Source organism: Dromaius novaehollandiae, chromosome 28 (assembly GCF_036370855.1).
Source record: "Dromaius novaehollandiae isolate bDroNov1 chromosome 28, bDroNov1.hap1, whole genome shotgun sequence".
Classification (NCBI taxonomy): Eukaryota; Metazoa; Chordata; class Aves; order Casuariiformes; family Dromaiidae; genus Dromaius; species Dromaius novaehollandiae.
This window is the reverse complement of record NC_088125.1, coordinates 2,637,011-2,661,466: the sequence shown is the minus strand read 5'-3', so window position 1 is coordinate 2,661,466 and position 24,456 is coordinate 2,637,011. Positions and strand designations below refer to the sequence as shown.

The following is a 24,456-nucleotide window of genomic DNA, read 5'->3' as shown; positions in this document are numbered from 1 at the left end:
CTGGTTCCTGCAGTGGAGGCATGCTCCCTGCCCACTCTGCCTCACCGCAGTCAACACCACTGATCCGAGCCCCCACGAACCTGGGAGGGATCTAGATGCTCCCCCGTGGCTGCTGGGGCCATGCAGCTGCCAGGAAGCTGAGACAGCGGACAGAGGACGTAGCCAGTATGTCCCAAGGGCCAAGTAGGACGGAAGAGGGGGAAGGTCAGCTCCCCTCCGGGGCAGCTCCCAGGAGTCGTGGAGTTAACACAGGGCAAGAGGGTGTGTGGGCACAGGAGGGCAGCAGGACACAACCCTGGCTTTGCACCCCTGTGTGCACACGTGCTCCCTGCACATCCCAGACACACACAGCTCCATATTCCCCCTTGCTGTGCTCCGTCCCCAGGGGTTGTGCAGGTGCTGAGCCCAGTGAGCTCACCACAGTGTGCCACATCCTCTCCTCTCCCCCAGCCTTTGCAACTGGCTCCAGAACCTCTTAGGACCAGCTCCATCACCACCTGCCTGTTTCCACAAGCCTTCGATGCTGGAACATCAAAAATGGGCTGTAGTGCTGCCACCATCCCTGTCTGCTGACAGTGGACATTCCAGTGCCAGGGACTTTACCCACTGTCACCATATCAGGGTGTCCAGCCACAGATCCCCTGCATGGTCGCAGCTCCCAGCAGCACAGCAGCATGAGTGAGGCCCTGACCTCATCCCACATGGCTTTGTCCTGACGGAGCCAGATGTGCTATTCCCTGCCCACAGGGAAGCTCTGGCTCAGGTGCCCCCATGAAGAAGGGGCATCTCCCAGCCCCAGCACCCCTGGGGCAGGCAGCACTGTGGGGCAGCCTGGGCTCCTTCCTTCCCCACTGTGTGGCTGGTGTCATGGACTGAATCTGGGCTGCTACACGGAGGAGAAAGGTGAGTACAGCATTGCATACAAAAATACCTCTATTGCTCAATGAGTGAGGGCCTCTGACCCTGTTGTCCATGACCTTTGCCTGCTCGCAGCCCACCCGGGCTCCCGCACTGCCTTGCGGCGCTGGGCCTGGTGCCTGCAGCCAGCAGCGTGGCCAAGCACAGGCTGCTCTCGGCCAGCTCCAAAGCAGCCCTGTGCCCTGTGCTGCCGGGAGCGGAGCTGCAGGGCCGCCCTCACTGCCAGCAGACACGCTGCCGCATCCCTGCTCCGGGTCCCCTCTGGCCCTCCTTCCCTGTCAAGACTCCAGGTCTCGCGAGAGCCTCAGCAGCTCCTTCTGGCTGTCGATGGCTTTCAGGTGCTGCAGGTAGGCCCAGGTAGAGACAGGGCTCCGCACGCTCAGGGACTGCTCGGAGCCTGCAACAGAGAGCTGGAATCAAAGCGGGGCTAATGCCTCTTGCTGGGCTCACCAAGCCTCCTGCATCAACACCAGCTTAGCTCACCTAGCCCCCTCCATCAGCTCTGGCTCAGCTCACAAGCCCCCATCCATTGCTTCTGGCGTGATTCATCAATCTGCCTCCATTCCCTCCAGTTCGGTTCACCAATCCCTTTCCATTGCCTCTGGCCCAGCTCACCAATCCCCCCCATCAATTCTAGTTCAGCTTGCAGATCCACCTCCATTGCCTCTGGCTCAGCTCACTGATCCCTCTCTGTTACCTCTAGCTTGGCTCATTGATTCCCATCCATTGCCTCTAACTTGGCTCATTTAACCCGCTCCGTCACTTCCAGGACCTCAGTGAGGCTGGAGGGAGAAGGGGCAGGAGCAAGTAGGAGCAGGCTCGCACCAAGGGACAAAGTGATGCACCCAGCTGCTGCCTATGGCTCGAGCCGTATGGCATGGTTAGAGCGCTCAGGCGTGTGGGAAACGCTGACCGATTCTCCCTTCAGCATGAGAGGGTGCAGACTGGTGTCTCCATCCAGCAGCATGCGAGTCACAGACTCACGTTGCTCAGTACGGCAGGGAGAGGGAGCTCAGCCTCCATCCCTGGATACCAAAAGGACCCAGCCCAGCTTTCTCCCACTGCAAGGAGGCTGATGCCCTTGGGGTGTCCCCATGGGACTCCACCATGTAAGAGCACACATTTCCCTGAGCCAGCCTCGTGTGGCCACGTGCAGCCCCTGGGCAAGGCAGGGGGGCGGGGTGGGGGTGGGGGCTCAGGGGTTAGAGCAGATCACCAAGCTCAAGCCGTACATGTGGACATCCTCACGGCCTTGGGGTCCTCCAGTCGGTGCGGGGAGCGACTCCGCAGTGGGGAGAGTGGAGCTAGGTGTGGAGAGAGAGAAGGAGCTTAGCTATGTCCCCAGAGCTGCCCTATTCCCCTGCCCCATTTGCTGACCTCGCCCATGGGTGATGCCAGCCCAGCCTGCTCCCTTGGGCACGCACTCACCATTCGCGTGGCCCCGGCAGCGCTGCAGGACACGTACAGTCTTAGCCATCATGTGCTGTGGGCAATGCACAAGGGTCACTTGCTGCCACATCCACCATTTTGCTCCCAGGCTGGTAAAACACGGTCCCCTCTGGCTTTAGTAGTGGATGTGGCTGCCTCATGCCCTCTGTGAAGGATGGTGGCTGGAAGCCATCCTGGGTGCTCCTGTACCATCCCCTTTCTCTGACAAGCACAGGGCCAAGGGGTCCAGCTCCTGGGGGGCTGCACTAAGGCCACATGGATGCTCTTGATCTGCCTCCCAGGAGAGGCTGTGCAGGCTGCACGTCCCAGAGACAGGATGACAGGCAGGTCCCAAGCCCCAAAAGGTGGAGGGGATGGGACCTGTCCTCCCAGGGGGGAGCAAAGCTGCCTGACTCACCATCTTCTCAAAGTTGATGAGATTCTCAGCCATTGTGCGGTTGCCCTCATGGATGAATGTCATATCTGTGGGTGAAAGCTTGGGATCAGACTGAGCCCAGGGCTTGGATTCCTGATTGCACCCTGCTGTGGTCAAGATCAGGGCACAAGGCATGACCCCAGCTTTTCCCTTGCACAGAGCAGGTAGTGACAGAGCCACAGGCTCAGTCCTCCCTCAAGCAGTGCCCTGTGCAGGGAAGAGGCTGTGTCTCACAGGATGGCCCCATGGGATGGAGACCAGTGCCTTGGCTGTGGCTGGTCTTTGGGCCCCACGGATGAAGAGCCTCCATCTGGGTCTAGGAGGTGCTTGAGCCTTTCCCATCAGCCCCAGTGCCAAAGGGACTTAGCCACTGGGGAGAGCTGGATACAGGCAAAGGGTTTCCTGTCATCCCAGCCCAAACTTCCTGCCCTGCTCCCCCAGCAGAAGACGTGCAGCCCCCCAGCCCAGCGCTCACACATCCAGAGCCAAGTTACCTACCTTTGAGAAGAAGGGGCACGAAGGGGATGATGGGGGGGCTCAGCTTGGCGACAGCCAGCCGATAGACCCTGTGGTTCCACGAGGGGTCCTGGGAACAGAGAAGGATTTCAGCATGGGGCAGGCAGAGACGCAGCCCTGACTGCAGGCTGCCCACGGCCCTGGGTGCAAAATGAGTCAGGGGCGGGGGGGAGAGACATAGGACAGGAGACCTCCAGTGCCCTGAGCCAACATGTCTCAAGAGCTTGGGGGAAAAGGTGGGCACTGTCTCCACGGTGTCCCTGTCTCAGTGACCCTGTGTGTTTTGGGAAGTGAGGGCAGGAAGGAGCCCAAGCAAGTGTGGGGAGACTGGGGTGACCCTGCCCCTTTTTCTGCACACATAACCCCATCCTGCTCTGGTTCCTGGTCCTCCAAACCCTGAGCCAAAGCCTGCACGGGAGCGTGCCTGCTCTGGGTCAGCCTCTGTGTGGGAATGGTGTGGGGAAGGAAGGGACCACGCTCACCAGCATCCGCTCCAGCGCCGAGTGCAGCTTCCGGATCTTGTGAGGCAGCCTCTGTGCAGAGAGAGGGTCACCAACATCCCGGCCCCAGCACCCTGGCTCTGCCACCCTCAGAGCCACGGCTTCCACACGGTCATGGCAGAGAAGAATGTGCCCATTGGTGGTGGCAGGATTTGGCCAAGGTTCAGCCTGGGCACCACCAGCAAGAAGGCCATCCCAATATAATGCCCTCCAGATCTCCTGGGATCTCCTGGTTTTCACCCCCTGTAACACCCATCTCTGGGAGTTAGGCTCTGCGACACCACTTGCTCTGGGCGCTTATTAGGAGCTGTAGATTTGGAGGCATTTCTACCTTGTTCCATGGGATTTTGGCCCTGGGGTGAATCTAAACAGGTGTGTGGTCTGATCCTGTCCCTCTGCTCAGTGGGAAATACAGTCCTTGTCCTTAGCAGATCTCTCGCCAGAAGCTTTCGGAGCATGGGGTCAGCTTGGACCCCAGCAACCTGGCCAGGCCATTGCCTTCACCCCTTGCCCAGGCCAGGGGACACCGATCTGTCACTATAGGGCTTGGAAGACTCTGCAGTGCCGCTACGAGCCCAAGAGAGGGCCGTCACGGATGGTTACCTCCCAGGTCTTGGCAAGGCGGCTCACGGCTGTGTTGCTCACACCAAACATCACCGCGAAGAAGGAATTCAGGTTCTTCTGCTCCTTGAGGCTGCAAGCAAGGGTAGAGTCAGTCAGAGCATGTGCAAAGCTACCAAACTGCCCTTGCAGGGCGAAGGCGTGGGAGGCGAGGCACTCACTGTGCAGCCAGCTTGATGAACTTGCGAAGGAGCTGGGCTCGCCTGCCCACCTCGGGGCAGAGGCACAGCTCCGTGGCCACCCAGTACTGCAGCTCGTTGAAGCGCCGCATGACTCGCTCCAGGTTGGCTGTGGTCACGTCAAGAAACTTCTGTGGCCTGACGATGTAGTGGATCATTTCCACCTGCAGAGCCCAACGCCGTTGCTGAGGCTAGCCAGGGTGCCACGCTGGGTGCAGGATGGGCATCCCGAGAGCCACCCCGGGGTGGAGGCTGGAGGTGTTTTCTCCCAGGTCGTGCACTGCCCTTACCTGGTGGATGCTCTTGAAGAGGTTCCAGTCATAGTCTGTGAGATGGCTGGCGAGGTCCTTGGAACTGATGAGGTCCAGTGTTTCTGAGGAACCGGTGCTGGGCCCCAGCTGCTCAGGATGGGGGATCTGTGCACAGGAGAGAGGACACCCACCCCCTCCTGCTGTTAGCAACTGTAACAGGGAAGAGAAGGATGGCTTCTGCCTGGGGGAGAGGATGGGGGATGGATGAACATCCCTAGCCCTGAGCACTAAGGAGACATGACAGCCACAAACCTCACTCTGGGGACCACTGGCACCCGATGGCCAGCCCTGCCTGCAATGTCATCTGTCCCCTGTGCTGCTGCAGCTGGGGTAGGGCCGCAGCACATCGGGCTGGTGCTGCCCAGCCCTGGACTCCCGCCGCGGTGGGCTGCCCTGCCGGCTTGTCCTGCCCAGCCCCAGCACTCACCAGGTTGCACAGCTCCTCCACGCTCACAGCAAAGAGCCTCTCATTGAGCCCCAGCGATGTGAATACCCCCACAGCATCCATCTGCAGCCCCACTTTATCTGCGGGAGAGAGGATTTTCGGTGCTGGGATGCAGCTTGCTCCCAGGCAGCCAGCTGGGACGGACCGGTGACCAGCTCCTGGCACAGCTGGTGCCAGCCCTGCCAGGACTGGAGGAGAATGGGGCAGATCCTGGCCAAGCACTGGGCAAATGCTGCCTTTACTCCCTGCAGGGAAAACCTGCAGGTGGAGAGAAACATGGCAGCAGCCCACAGTGCGTCTGAAGCTCTCCAGCGAGAGGAGAGACTCTGAGGACATGGCAGCCCTGGGAGATGGGGCTCACCTCCAGCTGAATTAACCTTCACCAGGACGTGCTCGCCGTCCCGGCCAAGCTTGGGGCTGAGGGACCGGAGGATGTCCCGCACCGAAGCGTTCACAGGCAGCACCGTGATGAGGCACGAGTGGTCGGGTCTGTAGATCTCGTAGGGCACTGAGGAGGGAATGGGCTTTAGTGGGAACCACGGGCTGCAGCCACCGGGGCTGTCACGGCTGTCGGAGAGGGGAATGACATCCTCCAGCGGGGACAGTCCCCACGGGCACACACGTGTGTATGACCTGTACCTTTGTCCTGAGCTCTTAAGGCACAGCTGCTGTTCAAAATTGCCTCCTCCTGGCCTGCAAACCAGTTCACAGAGCTCCGAGCCTGGGGTCAAGGTGCAAGAGAGAGGATCAGCACAGGGTGCTGTTTCGGGCTCCTTCGCCATCCCACTGGCCATCCCTCCTTCAGAGGGACCAGGGAGGGAAGGGCAACGACGACTCAGTTCTCCACCTTGGCACCCACCAGTTTGCAGGGCTGTACCCTACCTGGGGCTGGGGAGAAACACTGCCACCTCCGTTCTCCAGCCTGCAGAGAGAGAAGTAAATGTGGTATTAGAACCCAGGAGACCACATGTGGTACTGGTGACAGAACCAGGTGCTGCATAACACTAGAGAAGAGCCTGCAGCCCCCAGGATATGGGGTGCCAACAGGACCCACTGAGCATCCCTGCACCACAGAGCACCAGTGAGTCTCAGTGGTGTTTTACACCCCCATGGCTGGGAAACCTTGGAGTTGGGGTCAAGCATGCCTGGAGCTGTCAGTGCCACGCCAAAGATGTCAGGTGATTGCACTGCAAGCTTGTCTGGCTTGCTAAAAGCTCAGCCTCAAAGAAAGTGCAATTCCCTATGGCCTCCAGAGGTGCAGGATCCAGAGCACACGGACGTCAGCGGCTGCACTGGGGTACAACCAGGCTCTGTTTCAGATGGGAATCCCTCTCCTTCTCCAGGGACTCACGGTTTGGGCCGCCGGCGGTCCTGTGCTTGCTCCTGGATCATCCCACCCAGGCGAGGGTCCTGGCTTGCCAGGTCTGCGAGGCTCTGTGGGAGGAACGTGCCCGGCACTCAGTATGGCATGGCCGTGGCCTGATGCCTGTGGGACCCCGCTGCACAGCACAAGCAGGCTGGGGAGCTTCCTCCCGGCCCCATGGTACCTGCAGCAAGGCCATGGTGCTGCGGTCGCCCTGCAGCAGACGCCCGTAGAGCAGCACCCACTGGCTCACCAGCCGCAGGATCTTCCGGCGCTTGTGTAGGGAGTAAGTGGCCTTCTCCTGCTCCGAGCCCTCCAGCGGCTCCGCACGGAAAGTGGGACGAGTCAAGGGGGTCACCACTGGCAATGAGGGGCTGGGAGAGGACAGGGCAGGGAGGGGACCCCCACACACCAGGAGGAGAGATGGGGGGGTGCTCTGTGCCTGAGAAACCCGGGGTATTTGGGGTTCTCCTGGCTTCCCCTGAGGTCCCACTGGGGTGACAGGGACCAAGCTGAGCTGTCCTGGGCAGGGGGATGTGTGCTGTGGTATGGACCCCCCCCACCCCCTTTCAGTCGCAGAAGGATATTGGTGCAGCAAGGCTCTGCAGAGCTGTGAGGTCGGCATGAACACGGTGTATGTCAGCAGGAAATCCCCCAGCAGGGTATCTGGAAGAGACCAAACCAGCCCCTGTTTATGCTCCATGAAGCCCAGTGAGCCGTGGCAGAACTGGACACGCTGCAAGGTGCATGGCAGTCACAGTCAGGCAGCTTGGCTGGCTGGGAATGGGTCACCCATCCCCTGTCTGGGGTTGGGACAACGATGGTCTTCCCTCCATGGGGACCGTGCGCTTGGTCTTGGACACAGGCCACTATTTGCTCCTAAATGCTGAGGAAAGGCTTGGCAAGAATGTGAGCTTACTGGAATGAAAAAATTAAAGAAACACAAGAAGTTCAGCAGACTTCATTTGGAGAAGAGTTAGCTCACAAAACAGCCTTTGATGAGGCTGATTCAGAAGCACTCATTTTTTACTCACTGGGGACACCTCCTGGTTTCTATCTCACCCTATTTGTTCCTCTCTAAAAGGCAGAGGGAGGTGAAGGGAAGCAATCCACAGGCTCTGGAGCAGCTTCCCTCTCCTGGCCTGAGTTTAAGGGTGAGAGAAGTGCCTTTTTTGGTTGAACTCCCATGAAACTGATGACTTTGGGAACAAGCCAGAGACATGAGCAGATAAAGGAAGAGCAGAAGAGACTGGAGGGAGTTTAAAGCAAAACCAAAGCAGAGGCAAAATCTGCAGTTTTGCTGCAGCCAAGTGGTGTAGCACCAGTAGACAGAGGGTCACAGTCCCCAGCCAACCAGCCGCCCCATCAGCCATCACCACTGGGCAGCCCTGCTCTGCATCAGTCCCCAATCCGGTCCCCTGCCCCAGCACCCTGCCCAGTGTGGGTCTGAGCCCTGGCCCAGCTGTATCTGGGATGTCTTCCCCAGGGCAGGGGATGCAGATGCACACGTACCCACAGGGTCATAGAGTGTTGCATCGATCCTCATGAACTCCAGCAGGTGCTCGAGGATCTTCTCGGGTGTCCCAGCCATCACTGAGTACCTGGCGGGCAGAGCACAGGCCACGTCAGGCAGCCCCGTGGGAAGGACCCAGTGCTGCAGCTGTGTGCAGGGCCACCACGAAGGGCCACTCAAGGCACAGCCAACTTGGCCAGGCATCCCTGTTCCCCCTCCGGGGACAGGGTCCTCCCAGCAGACTCCTCCAAGGGAAGCTGGACAGCGGCTGCAGTGCCAGTTTGGAGATGGGCTGCGGCCAGCAAGGGGCAGGAGGACAGGCAGCATTGGCTGGGAGCCCTGCAGGCACACGTCCCTCACCTAGGCAAGGAGGGACGGGACAGGCTGCTGTTACCTACTGCTCCTTGCTGTGGCTGGTTGGCTGCTACCACCCTGCAGGTTTTTCTGCAGGACGAGCACCACCTTCCCGTGCTCCTTCAGACGCATGGTGTTGGCCTCGACATCCTAGAGAGCAAAACCAGCCATGAGCGTGGGAGATGGATGCCAGGCTCTGGGACCCTGATCCATCCTTCCACCCCCCAAACATGGCACAGGGCTGCAGAACGCATTGCTCATGGCCTCCTGCACCCTGCACTGGACCCGGCTGGCATTGCCTGGGGGCTGGTGCACCAAGCCCAGTGTGAGCAGGCACCCTGAGCTATGGGCACTAGGTGATGTCAGTCCAGCTGGTTGCACCCCAAAAACCACATCAGCAAACAGAGATGCAGGAGAGAAGTTGCTCAGGGATGTGCCCTCCACGGGACCCTGGAGCTGGGAGCACTGTGGCCTCTGTGCACCCCTCAGCCCTGAGAAAAGCATGACATGCCTCGGATCAAGCAATGCTGACATGCCTAGTGTCCCACTAACCCTGAGGGCCTCGTGCCTACCTTGAGGATGCGGTTGAAGTCCTGCTTGTCCACGCGGAGGAAGTGGCAGTTGTCCTCCCGCAGAATGATGGTGGCTGCGCGGGGCGCGTCGTTCACCAGTGCCAGCTGCCCAAAGTCATCCCCCTCGTGCAGGGTGGCCACCAAGCCCTGGGGAGGGTGGTAGAATGAGGGACAGGGTGGGAGCTCTCGTTCCCACTCTGGACCAGCAAAGCTGGGTGTCTAGAGAGCCCTGCTCCATCGGCATCTGGGGACAGTGTGGAGTGGATGGGCCTAGGGAGCTTTGGTGGCTGCTGTGCAGGGCAGGGAACCACGTACCTTGCCGTGGGTGACCACGTTCACCGAGCCCTTCCAGATGATGTACCACGACGTGCCTTTATCTCCTTGGCTGAACACTGCAGAGAAAACTGTGGTGTCCAGCACTCGAATGGGGGAGTCCCTGAGCATCCCACATGACTACGAGGGGATCAGCCCTCTTCAGCCACCCCGCTCTGGCCAGCCCCAGGACCCAATCCAGCCCAGGCAAACGGGCAGGTGCTTTAGTCCCCTCCATCTCTGGTCCACAAAGGTCCAAAGGTTGCTGCAGGACATCAGGAATGTCCACAGCCAGTGGCATTGGCTCCAGCCATTCATCCTTAGCAGGGGACCTTCTCTTAGATGCCAGCCCAGCCCTGCACCCTCTCCTGGAGGGAGAGCCAGCTGAGGCTGTGACACTCTCACGATACTCACGCACGGTGCCTGCCCTCTGCTGCGACTCGAACATCAGCACAGACGCCAGCTCTCGCTTCACCTGCAGTGAGAGGCGCCCACCCTTAGTGCCACTCCAGCCTGGAGCTGAGCGAGGAGGGGACACGTTCGGGCAGGGGTGATAGGGGCAGGAAGGGATCCGGTGTGGTTGGAGAGGACAGAAGGGGAGAGGAAGAAGATGCCCAGATGCCATGGGAGGTGATGGGACACAGCAGAGCTTGGGGACAGGGAGGGGGAGGGGGACACATGCTGAGGGGGGAGCACAACATGGCCACACTCACCGAGTTGGAGAGATGAGCCACAGCCTTTATGTGTAGGAGCTCCTCAAATATGAGCTCTAGCTCGTCCTCTGTGCGTTGGGTAGGCCTGGGGGGAGAGCGCAAGTAAGTGGCTGTCTGGGAGCCAGCTCTGCAGGGTACAGCATCCCAGGAGGAGGCTGTGCATCCTCTCCCTGCCGTGTCCTGGGGCACAGCCCCATGCAGGTGACCCTCTCCAGACACAACCTGGTGGCAGGGCAGCCTCTCTCTCTCCCTGAGGTGCTGTCCAGAAGGTACCTGGGGGTCTGAAACCAAAGGCACTAAACACCCTGCATGGGTACCACTGGGCTCCTGCTGGGCTCTGGGATCCTCTGAGCCATCTGACAGCCTGGGAGGAGATGCTCAGGTCACCCTGCACCCCAACCCTGTGCAGAAAGCCTTCCCTTGAGCCCTGTCCATGGGAGCCTTTGCCCTCTCCACCCCGCTGGAGCTAAGTGGGGTTGAAATGGGCCCTGTGTCCCTCCCCAGACCCTAGGGAGAGCCTGGACACTCACGGCTTGCGCAGGGCCATGGTGAGCAGTGCATCAGGGCCCAGCTGGGCCAAGAATGCCAGTGCCTCCAGCAGCTCCTCCGCATCCCGGAGCCCATTGCCGGGCTCGGGGCTCAGCTCCAGCTCGGCAAAGCGGTAAAACTGAGTGTCCTTGTCCTGGAAATGCCACTCCTGCTTCACTGTGGGGAGAAGAGTGTGAGAATTTGGCTGTGCCTGGTGCCATGCGCATGGCCAGCTGGGCACTGCCAGGCACGTGTGCACCCATGGGAGATGCTGGCAGCCTGCAGAGCCCGGGGCAACCCAGTATATCCAGCTTGCCTTGCTCTTGGCACCCCAACCCACATCTCCACAAGCCCCAGGGAGACCCCATCACCACGTACGGTGCTGGTGCTGCCCGCGCTCACCGTGCGTGAGGACTCCTCCATCCACCAGCACCTGGCACACGCCGATGGCCTGGCTCCGTGTCTGGACAGCAAGCCCCGCGCTCAGCAGCCAGTCCACCAGCTCCTTCCCGGAGCAGCACTGCCTGGAAGGGCAGACGGCATGAGAAGGGCACTGGCGAGCCCCTGCCTGGGATAGGCGAGGTAAATCCTGCCATCCTTGGATGGCTCCTGGGGGCCGGCAGTGTCAGGCCCTTTGCCACAGCCTGGAGCAGCCCGCGATGCCCCCGGCGCTGTCCGGGCGATGGCTGTCCCACCTGTGGTGCCGCAGGTGATGCTTGTGGTCACGGATGAGGCCGGGGCAGGTGATCATGAGGTGGCTGAAGAGGAGCTTCCCAGCTCGCCAGACCTTCTCTGAGGATGCCTGGAGGGGAACGAAGATCTGTGGTTGGCAGAGGAAATGAGAGCCCCCTTTGCACTCCCCCTTGTGACGATGACATGGGGAGGGAGGTGCAGACTGATTTCTCCGAGACATCGCAGGGTTTGTCCCCTCAGGCAGGATTTGCAGCCCATGGCAGGGGACTATGCCACTGGGGCTGGCAGCAGAGGGATGTGCTTTGTACCAAACATCCCCCAAACCCTGCCAAAGGTCTGACACACCTGCACGTACATACCAGCATGGCAAGATCTCCATCTCTGGCCCCTGGGAACAGCCAAGCCCCAGGGACTGACCAGCCCAAAGCTGGACTGCTCTGAGCTGAGGACCCTGTGGCATTAGGGTGCTCCTGTCACAGCCTTCAAGGCATGTTTCTCTACCCCAACATCCACCCCCCCCCACAGGTCCCAAACTCCTGCCCGTGTGGATTTTCCCTGCCAACACACCTGGGTTAGGCTGTGTCCATAATCCAAGGCAGATTCGCTGTCCAAAAGTGGGGTCTGGAAAACCAAAGAGAAGGGGGTTGGTGGCTGTGGGGTCACAGCCATGCTCCCCCAGTGTCCTGCACGCCCCAGGAGGGCTCCTGCTTCCTCCAAGGCACGTAGCCCCCAGACACATGGCTTCTCAGGAAGGACATGGACTTGACAGGACATGGGCTGAGCTCTCAGATCAGCCCCTCTGAGGTCACTCACATGGAGATACCTGAGCAGCCAGTGAGGAATTAGCAAGGGGATGTGGTCCTGGTGAAGTGGTTTTGGGGGCAAAACCATGCCAGGACACCACTTCACTGTCTGGGCCACCCCAAGGGTGTGCCCAGCCCTTATGCACCCTAAAAGATGTTATGGGGAGAGTAAGAAATAAGGTGCTTTTTGTAGCAGGTAATGACTTCTCTGGCCCTAACGGAGGCTGCATTGATGGATGTGTCCTCTACACATTGGTCTAAATGCTTTTTTGACTCCATTTGTGTTTTTCGCCTCCACAATGTCTTCTAGCAATCAGTTCAATGCTGACAAAGTACCTCCTCATCTTGCTTTAATCTGCCCCTACCAACTGCTGTGAGCAGCTCTCCGGCTCAAGGCTTTCCATGCCCCTAAAATCCTTTTCCCGGTTGCCCCTTGCAGGTACCCCCTGGCCGAAACCTCCTCCCGGGACATGTGGCTTGTTACCCAGCTGCGTTTCATTCAGATGGGTCCAGCTCACCAAAGGATGCTCTGCAAGGCTGTCCTGCCCCTCTGGTAGGCACCTCCCACCCCATGCACATTTCTCAGTGCCATTTTATACTTGCCACAACTTAGCACGGTCCCCTGCAAGGATTCCCCTGCTACATCTATTCCTGTTTGGCAGCAGTCCTCTCTGGTAGCTGCTTTTGGAGGTGGGCTAGTGAGCAAAGTGTAATACCTCATTACCAAGAGCCCTCCTTGCTAGCCAGCGTGGCATGCCTGCAAGCCTGAGTCTGTTACGTGTCTGCAAGTGCTGTTGTCAGCCGTGCTTGCAATCACATCACAGAAAGCAATCAGTCGGGCTTGTCTAAGAAGGTTTTCCACATGTATAGGTGCAAATGGGTATCCCCATCCCCCTACAGCTGTGCAGATCAGTCCCAACATCCAGCCCTGGAGCAGTGTCCTGTGTTACCAAATCCAGCTCCTGTTTCCAGGCACAGACTGATCCCTTTTTTTTAGACGGACTAAGTACCATCCCCAAACTGCTGCTTTACAGCAGGGAGGCTGTTTCAGCAGTCTGAGTCTCAGGTTAAATAAGGTGCTTCTTGCATTCAAAACCTGTTCAACCTGCTGGTTTTGTGTCACGCTGTTAGCTGGCCATCCCCTTCCCCAGGACTTTGCTTTGTAACTTCGTGCTCGGCTTGCACCAGATGCTGCAATCATACAGGCAACAACTCGCTCAGAGCCAGGCTTCCAGACCAGCCCTTTGCTCCACTTGTTTAACTGTTTCCGTTAGCTCAGCTGGTCCAGGCAATGATGCCCATATCCAGGAGACCAAGCCAAAGTATGACCCAGAGAGCTTTTTTTTTTGTGGTATCTTTACACTGGAACTAGCTGGAGTTTCTGTTCTCCACGTATGGGACAAAAGACTGGTGGGGTCTTGCATCTGCACCAGTACAGCTGTATGACCAGTGGTGGTCCCCTGCAGAGCATGGCCCCCGCCCCACCGTGCATCCCTGGCCCATTAGGTCAGGGTCATCCTCAGCGAGCGACGGATGAGGCTATGGGACATCACCTCAAACAAGGGAAGGATCAGCCATGGCAGAGGAAGCAGAAGGTCCTGCATGACCCTGGCCACATGGGCTTGTTGCATTCACTTTGCTCTTGCACACAGGGTTTGCAGCAAGGCCCAGGCCAGGGCTCTGCTTGGCTGAGTGCCCCCATGACCCACTGCACAGTTGCTGAGCGTGAGAGTGACAGCATCAGGAGGAATACGGGCCCTGGGGACCCAGGAGTCTGGCCAAGCTGCCCTGCTAGACAGCAGCGTGCCTTCTCATGGCGCAAGCAAAGGGAGAGTCTCTGGACAGCAGCCTGGCCCCAGCTCTTCTCGTAGCATCCTGCACCTTGCTGGAGGTCCCGCAGAGGGAAAGCAGTGAGCCGACTGCACTCACCTCTTGGAAACACCTCCCAGCTCCTCAGGGCAATTACAGAGCTGCTCCAGCCCTTCTGCAGGCTGGCACGAAGTGCTGCTGCAGACCTGAACGTGTAGCGGCGCAGACCCGGCTTGTGGATGCATTTCCCCATGTCATGTACCCGGGACGCTCTCCCCCCGACATCATTTCACTTGTTTCCTTTGGCTCCCGCAGCGCCGCTTTACGATGTTTTGATTGCCGCTGCGGAGAAACCGCGGCGGGGGCAGAGGGCTGATGGCAGGCGAAGCGCGCACCGAAAGCGGGAGCAGCAAGAGCAGCACAGAACTCTGCGCCGAGTCCTTCCGGCAGCAGCCCCACAGGATGCTTGGGCAGCAGCCCTGGGGGACGACAGGCTGGCTGCCCTCTGAGGCTGCCCCAACAAATATCTCCAGACTCAGCACATCCACAAATGCCTCATCACAGACCGGCTGGGCTCCATCCAAAAGGCAGTTATATTTCTTAGCCCTTCTGGGAAGCTGCTGCAGGACCTTGGATGGGCAGAAGCCTTCTCTAAGGGCCACCTAAGGTGTCTGCAGTCAGTCCAGCCTCATCTGCTCTCTACCAGAACATCCCTAGTCCCTTGATGCACAAACGAAAAGAAATCACTTCTAGGTCTTTTGAACTATTTTATAAGGGAAGATGAAATAATGCTGAGGGCAGGCACTGCTCCTGCAGGCTCCCAGATCCCATCTTCCCCTTCACAAGCCCAGAAATGTCCGAACTCCTTGTTTCCATATATTGGATCAGACGCCTCGATCTTGGCTTGACAATTCACACAGTTCCATACTGCTTCCAATCCCTCCCCATAAGCCCTTTCCATGCTCTGCTTCCCTTCTCGATGGAATAATGTCATGGGGCATCTTGCATCCCTCCTCCCATGCAGTCGTCAGGATCGTCCTCCAAAAACCAAGGCAAAGCCCTATCCTTGCTGAATGCAGATGACTAACATATGCCATACAAAACCTCTGCCTGTTTATTTTTTCCTGCATCAGCTTAACTTTGAGCCATTCTCACTTTATACTCATTTTACCTTGCACACTGCCAGCCACTTTGGCACTACCGCAATGTGTCCAACTTGCACGGAAAGGCACTACCAAGATTAACGCTTCAGACACCACTAAAAACTGCTTCATGGAGCAGCTAGTTGAGATATCTCAAAGGGAAAAAAAGTCTGGATCCAGTTCAAAACACTACAGTTACCTCGCAGTGTCCTAACATCATCACCACATGCATACCAGAGACCTGAAAACAAGAAACCCCCTACAGTTATGTTTAATTTCAAAAGGGGAAGTCCATTAAAATGAGGAAGCTGGTAGATAAAAGAAGGAAGTTAAAAGACTGAGATCGTTGCAAACAGGGATCAAAGACAGTGTGTTTGAGACAGAGCAAACACTTGCCACTTGCGGAGAAGGACTTCAGAAAGACCCGCAGAAAGCTAGAGTGGCCCCAGGGTAAGGAGAGGCATTCAGACCTGGAAGGCTTTCCTCCAGCTTTGAAACTGGGTCCAAATGAGAAAGACGGAAAAGATCACAAACTCCAGCACGTTACTGGGAAGGCACAAGAAGGCCTTGAAGAGTTGGAGAAACAACTTGCAGAGGGCACCTAAGGACCAGACCTGCTGCCAGTCTGTACGACGGCAGATGATGGGGGTCAAGAGCACTCATGCAGGATGAGATGAGCAAAAGGAGATGATGAATTCTGTGCCTGTGTTCGCCATGGAGGAGCGCGGGAGGAATGCATGAAAAATCCTTTTTTTGCAGGCAACAGGTTGCAGGACTGGTCTCAAATGAAACACTGCTGGAAAAAGGTTATAGACTAAATCATGAAAATAAGCAGTTACAAATCACTAGGGCCTGGTGGTCTCCGGCATCTAGAGGAACTTAAGAGTGAAACAGCTGATTTACTAAGGAATGAATTGCAACCTCCCGCTTTCCTCGGTACCAAAGAGACAGAGGTAGCAAATATGAAGCTGTTTTTCCAAAGTATTTCAGGGGAGATCCTGAAAACTACTGACCAGCAAGCCAGAAAGTGTCACCAAACATGTGCTGGATACAGTCTGCTCAAATGTGCCAAATTCATTGAGACAATCTAGGTGACCATGAAATACTGTGAAAAATCCTCATGGGGTTGAGTTATTGCTTAAACGATAGACATCAAACAGTGTGAAAAAACCTCAGCTTTGCTGGAGAAGGCATGTTGCTGGTGGGGTCTCATGGAGGGAGACCTGGAGAAGCGGTGAGCAGAGGGATGACAGCACAGGTGAGGATACTCCAGGGCAGAAGGGAACAGGGCTGGCTGGAGAAATGCAGAGAGACCTCAGGGCACTGAACAGGGGGAAAACAGAGCAGCAGATAAAATTCAACACAGAGAAATGTCAATAAAGGATATAAGAAAACAAGCCTAAATTTCCCACACTCCTGGTGACAGGCTCTGAACTGATCTCTCAGGAAGGAGATCGTGGCGTCTCTGAAAATGTGAAGTCAGATCTCAATAGCTGTAAAAGACGCAAATAGCACAGTGGGCGTTAGTAGGAAAGAGAAAGAGAATAAAATAGAAAATCTCACTTTGCTCCTGTATAAATCCACAGTGCACCCATTTCAACATATAATTTGATGTTCCCTTAGAAAGTTTAAAGAGAAATGGAAAAGACATAAAGAAGGCAAAAAAGATGGCAAAGTGCTCAGAAAGGCCGTCTCCTGGAGGATGCTTGAATATGACAGAGATCTGCAAGAAATGGGATGGGGAAGGTGAATAAGAAGTAATTTTCTGCTGTCTCTTACAACACAAAAAAGATGACACCAAATTAATCGTGGAGGGCATTTAAAACAAGCAACAGCAGGTACTCACAACACACGGTGCATGGTTAAGCTGTGACTCTCTCTGACACAGGGCACTGCAGATGCTAAAAGTTTATAAGGGTTCAAAAAAGGACTAGATAAATTAATGGGAGCTAAAAAATATCTATCAAAGTTTGCTACATGCAAAAACGTGAGTTCCAGCTCAGGAAGACTGAGCCATGAGCCACTGGTGGGGAGGGCAGAAGAGAATTTGGAAAAAAATCTTGCTATTTTTTCACATTTGCGACTCTTCCCCAGGCAGCCCCCATTGATTGCTGTCTGCTCCAGCCAGACCCTTTCTGACATGGTAAAGCCATTCCCATGTTGCAGCTACCTCCTTGCTTGTCTTCCCGTGACTCTGACTTCCTCTACACATCCTCTCCAAGGTACTTATCCATGCAGCTAAGCCTGGAGCCTATCCTGAACACTCTTCCCTGTTGTTTGGGATGCAAATTCCAGGCAGCTTTTGTACCTTGCTGTATGAGAAACGATAAGCCGTTCCCTCACGCACAGTGCTGAATTCCTCCATCCAGCTCTCTTTCTCTAAATAGTCCCCTTGTTACTTAAAAATGCACCCTTTGGGAATGGAAAGCCCCAGTCAGAGACCTAGTTTTTTTGTTCTATTTAATTCAAACTGAATCAACAAGTGATGATTTGATCCAATGCTATTTTCTAAGACCAGCTCCTCTTTAATGTCTTTGCCATCTACCAAAGCCAGTCCTAAAATAGCATCACCCTTTTTGGCTCGGGGACTCTCCTGGAGCAATCTGTCATTACGGCTGTCAGGAATAGCTGGGAACCGTCTTTATTAGCAGCACGCACGCTCCAGTCTGCGACTGCAGCCGCCGCAGCAGGTCCCAGCCAGCGGGGCTGGACGGACTGGCTGCCGACTGGAAGGGTGCTACGCGGAGTGGGTCTCACCCACCAGATGCAGCTCCGCTGGGAGTGTCAGCTCATCCCTCATGGGACAGGAAATTCTTTGCTGCCAGGCTGTGTTTTCTACTCCGTCACCCGTGTGAATTTGGTCCCGTAACATGTCGAAGCTCAGGATTGCCTAAAAAAACCAGTGTGCAGCCAATGGGACTGCTTGGCATCTCTCATGGATGGCAAAGTCCCGTAGGCTGTAAGCGTTGCTCCCAGCCAAAAATGCCTCCAGTGCTTGCTTCTCTCTAGCATCCCCTCTCCATGACATCCTCAGCCATGGCCGAAACTGAGCCTGGAGCAGGCTGAGCTCAGCTGGACTCTCTCAGAGCCTCGTCTCCCTGTGCCACAGACACCAATGACCCCTGTACCCCAGGTCCCAATCCAACGAGCCTTGCAAGATGCCTTCTACCTCCCCCACTACCCACGTGGGCTCCCTGGGGCCCAGGGAGGCACTCATAGCACCCCATCCTAATCCCATTCCCCAGCCTATTTCCAAATTCTTCCCCTTTCAATAGACCCTGAATATATTGAGCAACAATGGATATGTCATTAAAATGCTGAAAAACCAAGGGAGAAGCCAAGCAGTGCACGTCCTGCCTTCAACCTGTCTCTGCCCACTCCTGAGCGCTGAAAAACCCAGCCCCAGCGGTTGCTTGTGAACAGCACAGCTCAAACACCTCCACCTGCTCCATCCTCTCGCTGTTGCATCCCAAGCAGGGGATGTTCTGCTACCCAAGGGCAAGGGACCCCAGGGGCTGCCTCTGTTTGCAGTCCCTGGGGACATTGCCTGGAAATCCTGCAGGGAGCAACGGGTACGGGTGTGATGGTGGTGCCGGCTGTGGGTACCCTGGCTCCTATGCTTTCTGCAGGTGACCTTTGAGCGTGCCAGGCTGCAGATCCTCTCCTGATACCTCCAGAGCCTCCTGCTGAGGTCCTAGCTTCCCTTCTCTTTCCTTTCTGTTCTTCCCAGGCAAGGCCCCAGCACATCATGGGACCCCTCATCCTCCTCCTGGTCCTTGCCACACTGGCTCCCATCACCAGAAGAAGAGACCTGGACGCAGATCTCAGTGATTGCAGGGCTGTGTCCACCCCCTCGTCCACTCATGCATCCAAGCAGAGACTCCAGCGCATCCCCCGGCTCCCTAGATGCTTTCCAGGAGCAGTGGGACTGTTGGGGCTGGGACTGTCGTCCCTTTCCAGGGCCCTCTGGGGCCCCTGTCTCCTCCACCACTGTCCTTTCCAAAGGCTATCCCCCATCAGCAGTTGCTTTTTCTCCTTGTGTTTCTTTTTCTCCCCAGGGTTTTCCCATCCCAGGATGGGGTGCCAGATGCTCCAGTTAAAAGAAGAGTGACAAAAGGAAAAAAAAAAACAATGGCAGCGCCATCACCTGCTGCCCAAGAGCCCAGGTGATTTCCCATCCCTGAACCATGGGGCCACCTCCTCCTCCCCACCATCTCACCCCACAGTGGTAGGAGTCAGCGGAGAGCCCTGCTCGAGCCTGGCTGCAGACACAGCCCTAACCCCAGCTTGCCACCATGTAAATCCAGATGAGCTCTGCTGATATCAGCTCCCACCCAAGCGCTGACCAAGGGGAAAGTGAGATGCGCGAGGGATGAGGGCTCCCACATGGCCATGGCCCTGAATAAACAACCCTTCATCTCTGCTGCATGTGCAGCATAAATCACAGGCTACCGGAAGCTGAAGGCACCCGTCAGACCTGTTCTCCACGCCACGCGCTAAGACAGTTAACGCACTTTGAGCGTTAACCTCGAGACAGGATGAGGGCGATCTTTACTCAGGGTGCTTTCACCTGCATGTAGGTTATCTCAAGGGGAAGATTTTGTAGGCTCCCACATTTATTTCTGGCTGCTTTGTGATGACAGAGGCAATTGCAAAGCCTGTCTCTATGGAAAGGTCTGCAGCACAGTGGCTGGGGACTCCAGGCTGGCGGTGGAGATGGTGGGCACTAGCAGCACAACAAATTGGCATCTTCTGGGCCAAGTCCTCCTCAAAGGCTGTCTGCCTGCTCTGCCCTTTTTGCTTTGTGCTGCTGCTCACTCCGGGCAGGTTGAGAAGGTGTGAGCAAGCCCAGCCTTGGCCGAACAACAGCGAGAGGGACAGCCCTCACTAAAGCCTCAATTAAGGAAGCCAAGGGCAAGAGTAATTAGCTGCAAGATCCTTCTTTGCAAGCAGATTCAAGGTAAAAAACACCTACCAAGGAGCCAAGGGGAAAACAAACAGCCTGGCACCTCCTGCCACAGGCAGGAGGGTGATGGAGGTGGACACTCACTGATGGGTGCATGGATGGGTGCTCTGCGCTGCAACATCTGCCTGGCCGACGGACGGTCCCGAGCTGAGCAGGTGTCTGCTCACACCCTGCCCAGCTCAGGCTGCTCCCTGGCCCGCACCTCATTTTCTAGTTCTCACTTCTGCAAGACCTCAGTTACCTCCTCAAGTTCTTTCCATGCCCCAGGTTTTTTTCCTCCTCCTCTGGGCAGCCCAGACCAGAAGAAGAGTCCTGGCCCAAGCCAAGACCCTGCACCCGGTAGTTTGCAAGATGCTTAAGAGAGATTGGGGGAGCGGGAGGACAACAAGCGGCTCTGCAAATGCAGCAGGTCCCTGGAGGCGCTCCCAGCCTGGCCCCTCTATTTCTGCGGCTGGGACACCGTGACTTACTCACTGTACAAACTTTCCTGAGCCTCGTGACTGCCCCGTGGAACAGGAAACGCTCCGGCAATTGTAGAGCAAATGTTTGCAAATCCGAGCCAGGCTGCGGCTGGACCGCGGAGCTGCCTCCCGTGGGACCTGGAGGCCGATGTCACCACCTCTGTGCACAGGCACCAGCTGGTCCTCAGCACCCACTGGACCCCAAACAGCCCCTTCCACTTTGCTGTCACTTGGTAGGTGAGGAGATGCAGAGCAGGGAGGCCTTTCCTTGAGGCGGAGGGACAGAATATCCCACAGTCCTGCGCAAAGCTACGTTCACAAGGACAGCAAAAGAGACTGAGAAAAGCCTCTGCCAGGGACGACCACTCGGAAGGACTTTTCCTGAGTGGCTACAACCCTGCTGGTGTTTTTTCATTGCTGGATCAGCAAAGAAAAGTCCTATGACTGTCCTAAAAAGTGTTCCCAAAGCATGCTTGCTCCCTAGCCCTTTGCCTACCACGGGCGCTGCGCTGTTCCCGGGTCCGTCCTGGGCTTGACTCACAGGATGCCCAGCCCGCCCTCACCCCCTGCCTAATTGTCACAGCATCTCAGCCGCTGTCTCCAAACGGCTTCCTAAGGAGTTGCCTGTTTCCATCTTCCTGCTTACAGGACACAAGGGCGCTGAGATCCTGTCTGTGTCCAGAAATCCGGCAGCTGCGGGCACCCGGCCAAGGCCAGGAGCGACCGTTCCGCGCTCGCGCGCTGCTTTGTTTGGGATCCCGAGGAAAACAACAGGAGCTATTTCAGGCTTTACGGCTCCAGAAAATGTCCTCGCCCATCCGCAGCCTCCAACAACATGGCAGCGAGCCAGGCTCCTGCTTGCCCCCACCCCGGACCCTTGCTGGGGAAGGGGGCTCTGAAGGACCTGCTCTGCCCCCTCCATCTTTTTGCAGGCTCCGGAGCCATACGGATGCAGCGGGAGCCTGCATGGATAACACTTGTACTCAAGCATTGCAGATCTCTTGGAGGGGCGAAGCACAGAGCTACTTTGGGACGCTGGTCTGCGATGCACCAGCGATGCCGGGGAATGGGAGCCTGAACTGGAGTCTCCTTGCTAAAACCAGGGCTGGGAGGAATCTGCTGGGCACGGGAGACAGGCAAAGAGGTCCCCAGGAGGTGTGAGACGAAGTCACGGTCACGAGGAGGCGTTCCCAAGAGCCAAATGCTTGCAGAGCGTTGGGGACAAGTGGAGAAAACGTTGCTCCTACACACGGCCAGCCAGCTCTCCCCGCACCCGCTCCCGGCCCGGAGGAACGGGCATGCCGGGAGCACCCTGGTACCTGCACACACTGGGAAAAACATCGGCTGCTCTCCCACTCCCTGCACAGATCAGACCCTCTCCCTTCAAATGACGCGCAGACATACCCACGCACGTGGGAGCCGCCCAGGGAGGTGACATTCCTGCCATGCTGCACGTGCCACCGCGCTGTGCGCACCGCGCTGGGGGTGACCGGGATGCTGGGCTGAGCAAGGGGCCGAGCGAGCATTCCCACCTGTATGAGCTCTCGGCAGTATTTTATCAGATGTATCCTGGTTGGGCACTTTAAAATAGTACCTCTACATACTGCTGTTTTCCTGAGCTCCCTGGTTTTTGCCACCTTGTGCATTTAGTTAAGAAAAGAAATTGAGTTCCTACGAACTCAAAGAAAACAGAAAGGAGGGAAAAAAGAGAGAAAGCTTCCTTATTTGTAAAGTAACTTGTGCACCACGTAAAAATGCTAAAAAAGGGGTTGTTGTCTCCGTAAAAAATTGACTTTTTTCATGAAAAAAACCTTTTGCCTCAGCTGCCCACCTAGCTCTTGTCAAGCAGCGTGGGATGGAGAAGGCCTGGAGCAAAGAAGCTTCGACAGAAGTGCGCTTGCACAGCTGGGATGGCTGAATGCGCTTGTGGCCATGAACCACAGTCACCTCCTGGACCGAAGGGGACAGCAAGAGGCTGAGAGTGGGGACTGGATGTTTTCTGCACCCCTCGGGAGACCTGCAGCTCTTGGCAAGGGGACCGCACTGACCCCGGGCTGGAGGACGTGATGTTGAGCACTGTCCTGCTGCCAAGCGACAGGTTTTGCCTGCAGAAACAGTCTGACCTGACGGGGAAGGAACATTTTGAACCCTGAGTGCTGCAGAGGCAGAGACGGTGTTTCCTGTTCACACGCTCGGGGCTTGTGCGCGCTCCTCGGCCGCTGCCCAGGCGCTGTGCACCGGAGCACAATAGCACAGGGCTCATTTCATGCCTCGCTGCGAGCTGCGCCTGGAGAAGGGGTTAGGGCAGCCGGCTGCAGAAATGTTTTCGCTGCACGCCTTGCCTTGCAGCGAACAAACAAGAGGGGGGAGCAGGGTGCGGGTCACAGATCACAGCCCGGTGCCAGGCCACCTGGAAAGGCAGGCAAAGGCTGGACCTGCCCTGCAAAAGCTTGCTCAGGAAGTGGGTCTGGAGGCTGAGATCAGCCAGCGGGGCCCCGCTCGGGTCTTCCAGCGCCTCCACCTCGCCGCGTCCCCCTCAACACCCCCAACCCCGCAGCAGCATCCAGCCCTAGCCCCGCTGCCAAGCGAAGACCCCCCCCAGCACCCCAGGCAGTGTTGCAAGGGGCAGTGCCAGGGTGGAGAAAGCCACCAGCTAAGGGGGGGCCTGACCCTTGGGGGTCCCTGCGCCCAGCAGCCCCAGGGCAGCGCTCGGTGCCACCCCTTGTCGCCGGGGTGCCCCCTCGCCCGCAGCCCGCACTCACCCAGCGGATGCCCTGGATGCGGGGCAGGCTGCCCCCCTCGCCCTCCAGCCGGATCTCGTAGCTGGAGCTCCGGAACAAGTGCATCTTCTTGAGCAGCACCGAGAGCCGGTTCCCGTCAGCTCCGAGCCCGCCCGGGGGAGGCGGCGAGGGCGCGCCGGCGCCCGGCTCCAGCCCGGTTCGCCATGTGCCCTGCCGGCTCCGGGCCACCGGAGCGCCCGGGCGCCGCCGCGCCGCCTCCCCGGTCCCGGCCCCGGCCCCGGCCGCCGCCCCGGCCCCGCGCACCTTCATGCGGCGGCGGCGGCGCGGCGGGGCGAAGCCATCGCGGCCGCAGCGCCCTGCAGCCCCCGCGGCCCCGGCTCCGGCTCCGGCTCGCCGCGGCGCTGCTCGGGGGCGGGACGGGCCGGGCTCGGCGCCGCCGCCGCCGCTGCCGCCGCTGCCGCCGCCGCCGCCGCCGCCGCGCCGGGCTGGGCGCGCCCCGCCCCCGAGCGGGCTGGGACCGAGAGAGCGGCCCGGAGCGGCGCCGGGGAGCCGAGCACCCCGCCCGCACCACCGCCCCGGGACCCCGCGGCCCCCGGACGGCCCGGGACTGCCCCGCCGGACCCTCGTCCCTGGGACCCCTGCGACCCCCGGCCGGTTCGGGAGTGCCCGGCCGGACCCTCGCCTCCGGGATCCCCGGACGGCCCGGGACTGCCCCGCCGGACCCTCGTCCCTGGGACCCCTGCTACCCCCTGCCGGTTCGGGAATGCCCGGCTGGACCCTCGTCCCCGGGACCCCCGGCCGGTCTGGTTGTGCCCCGCCGGACCCTCGTCCCCGGGACCCCTGCGACCCCCGGCCGGTTCAGAATGGCCCCGCTGGACCCTCGTCCCCAGGACCCCTGCGACCCCCGGCCGGTTCGGGAGTGCCCGGCCGGACCCTCGTCTCCGGGATCCCCGGCCGGTTCGGGAGTGCTCGGCCGGACCCTCGTCCCCGGGACCCCTGCGACCCCCGGCCGGTTTGGGACGGCCCCACCGGACCCTCGTCCCCGGGACCCCCGGCTGGTTCGGGAGTGCTCGGCTGGACCCTCGTCTCCGGGACCCCCGGCCGGTTCGGGAGTGCTCGGCCGGACCCTCGT

General features: G+C 58.2%; 1 protein-coding gene across 1 annotated transcript; it reads right to left on the bottom strand.

Moving 5' to 3' along the window:
• Positions 1-915: 915 nt before the first annotated feature.
• Positions 916-23,741, bottom strand: RAPGEF3 (Rap guanine nucleotide exchange factor 3). The gene is made up of 27 exons (XM_026113174.2): positions 23,346-23,741; positions 11,970-12,023; positions 11,405-11,511; positions 11,112-11,233; positions 10,712-10,886; positions 10,182-10,266; positions 9,883-9,943; positions 9,472-9,548; positions 9,157-9,303; positions 8,625-8,734; positions 8,230-8,318; positions 7,305-7,383; positions 6,902-7,052; positions 6,706-6,788; positions 6,237-6,276; positions 5,994-6,075; positions 5,716-5,862; positions 5,337-5,434; positions 4,889-5,014; positions 4,581-4,762; positions 4,402-4,492; positions 3,781-3,831; positions 3,281-3,368; positions 2,765-2,829; positions 2,347-2,401; positions 2,151-2,222; positions 916-1,315 (listed from the first exon to the last, which is right to left on the bottom strand). The coding sequence occupies exons 1-27, from the start codon at positions 23,631-23,633 to the stop codon at positions 1,197-1,199; spliced, it is 2,844 nt and encodes a 947-aa protein (XP_025968959.2). The 5' UTR covers positions 23,634-23,741; the 3' UTR covers positions 916-1,196.
• Positions 23,742-24,456: the final 715 nt, after the last annotated feature.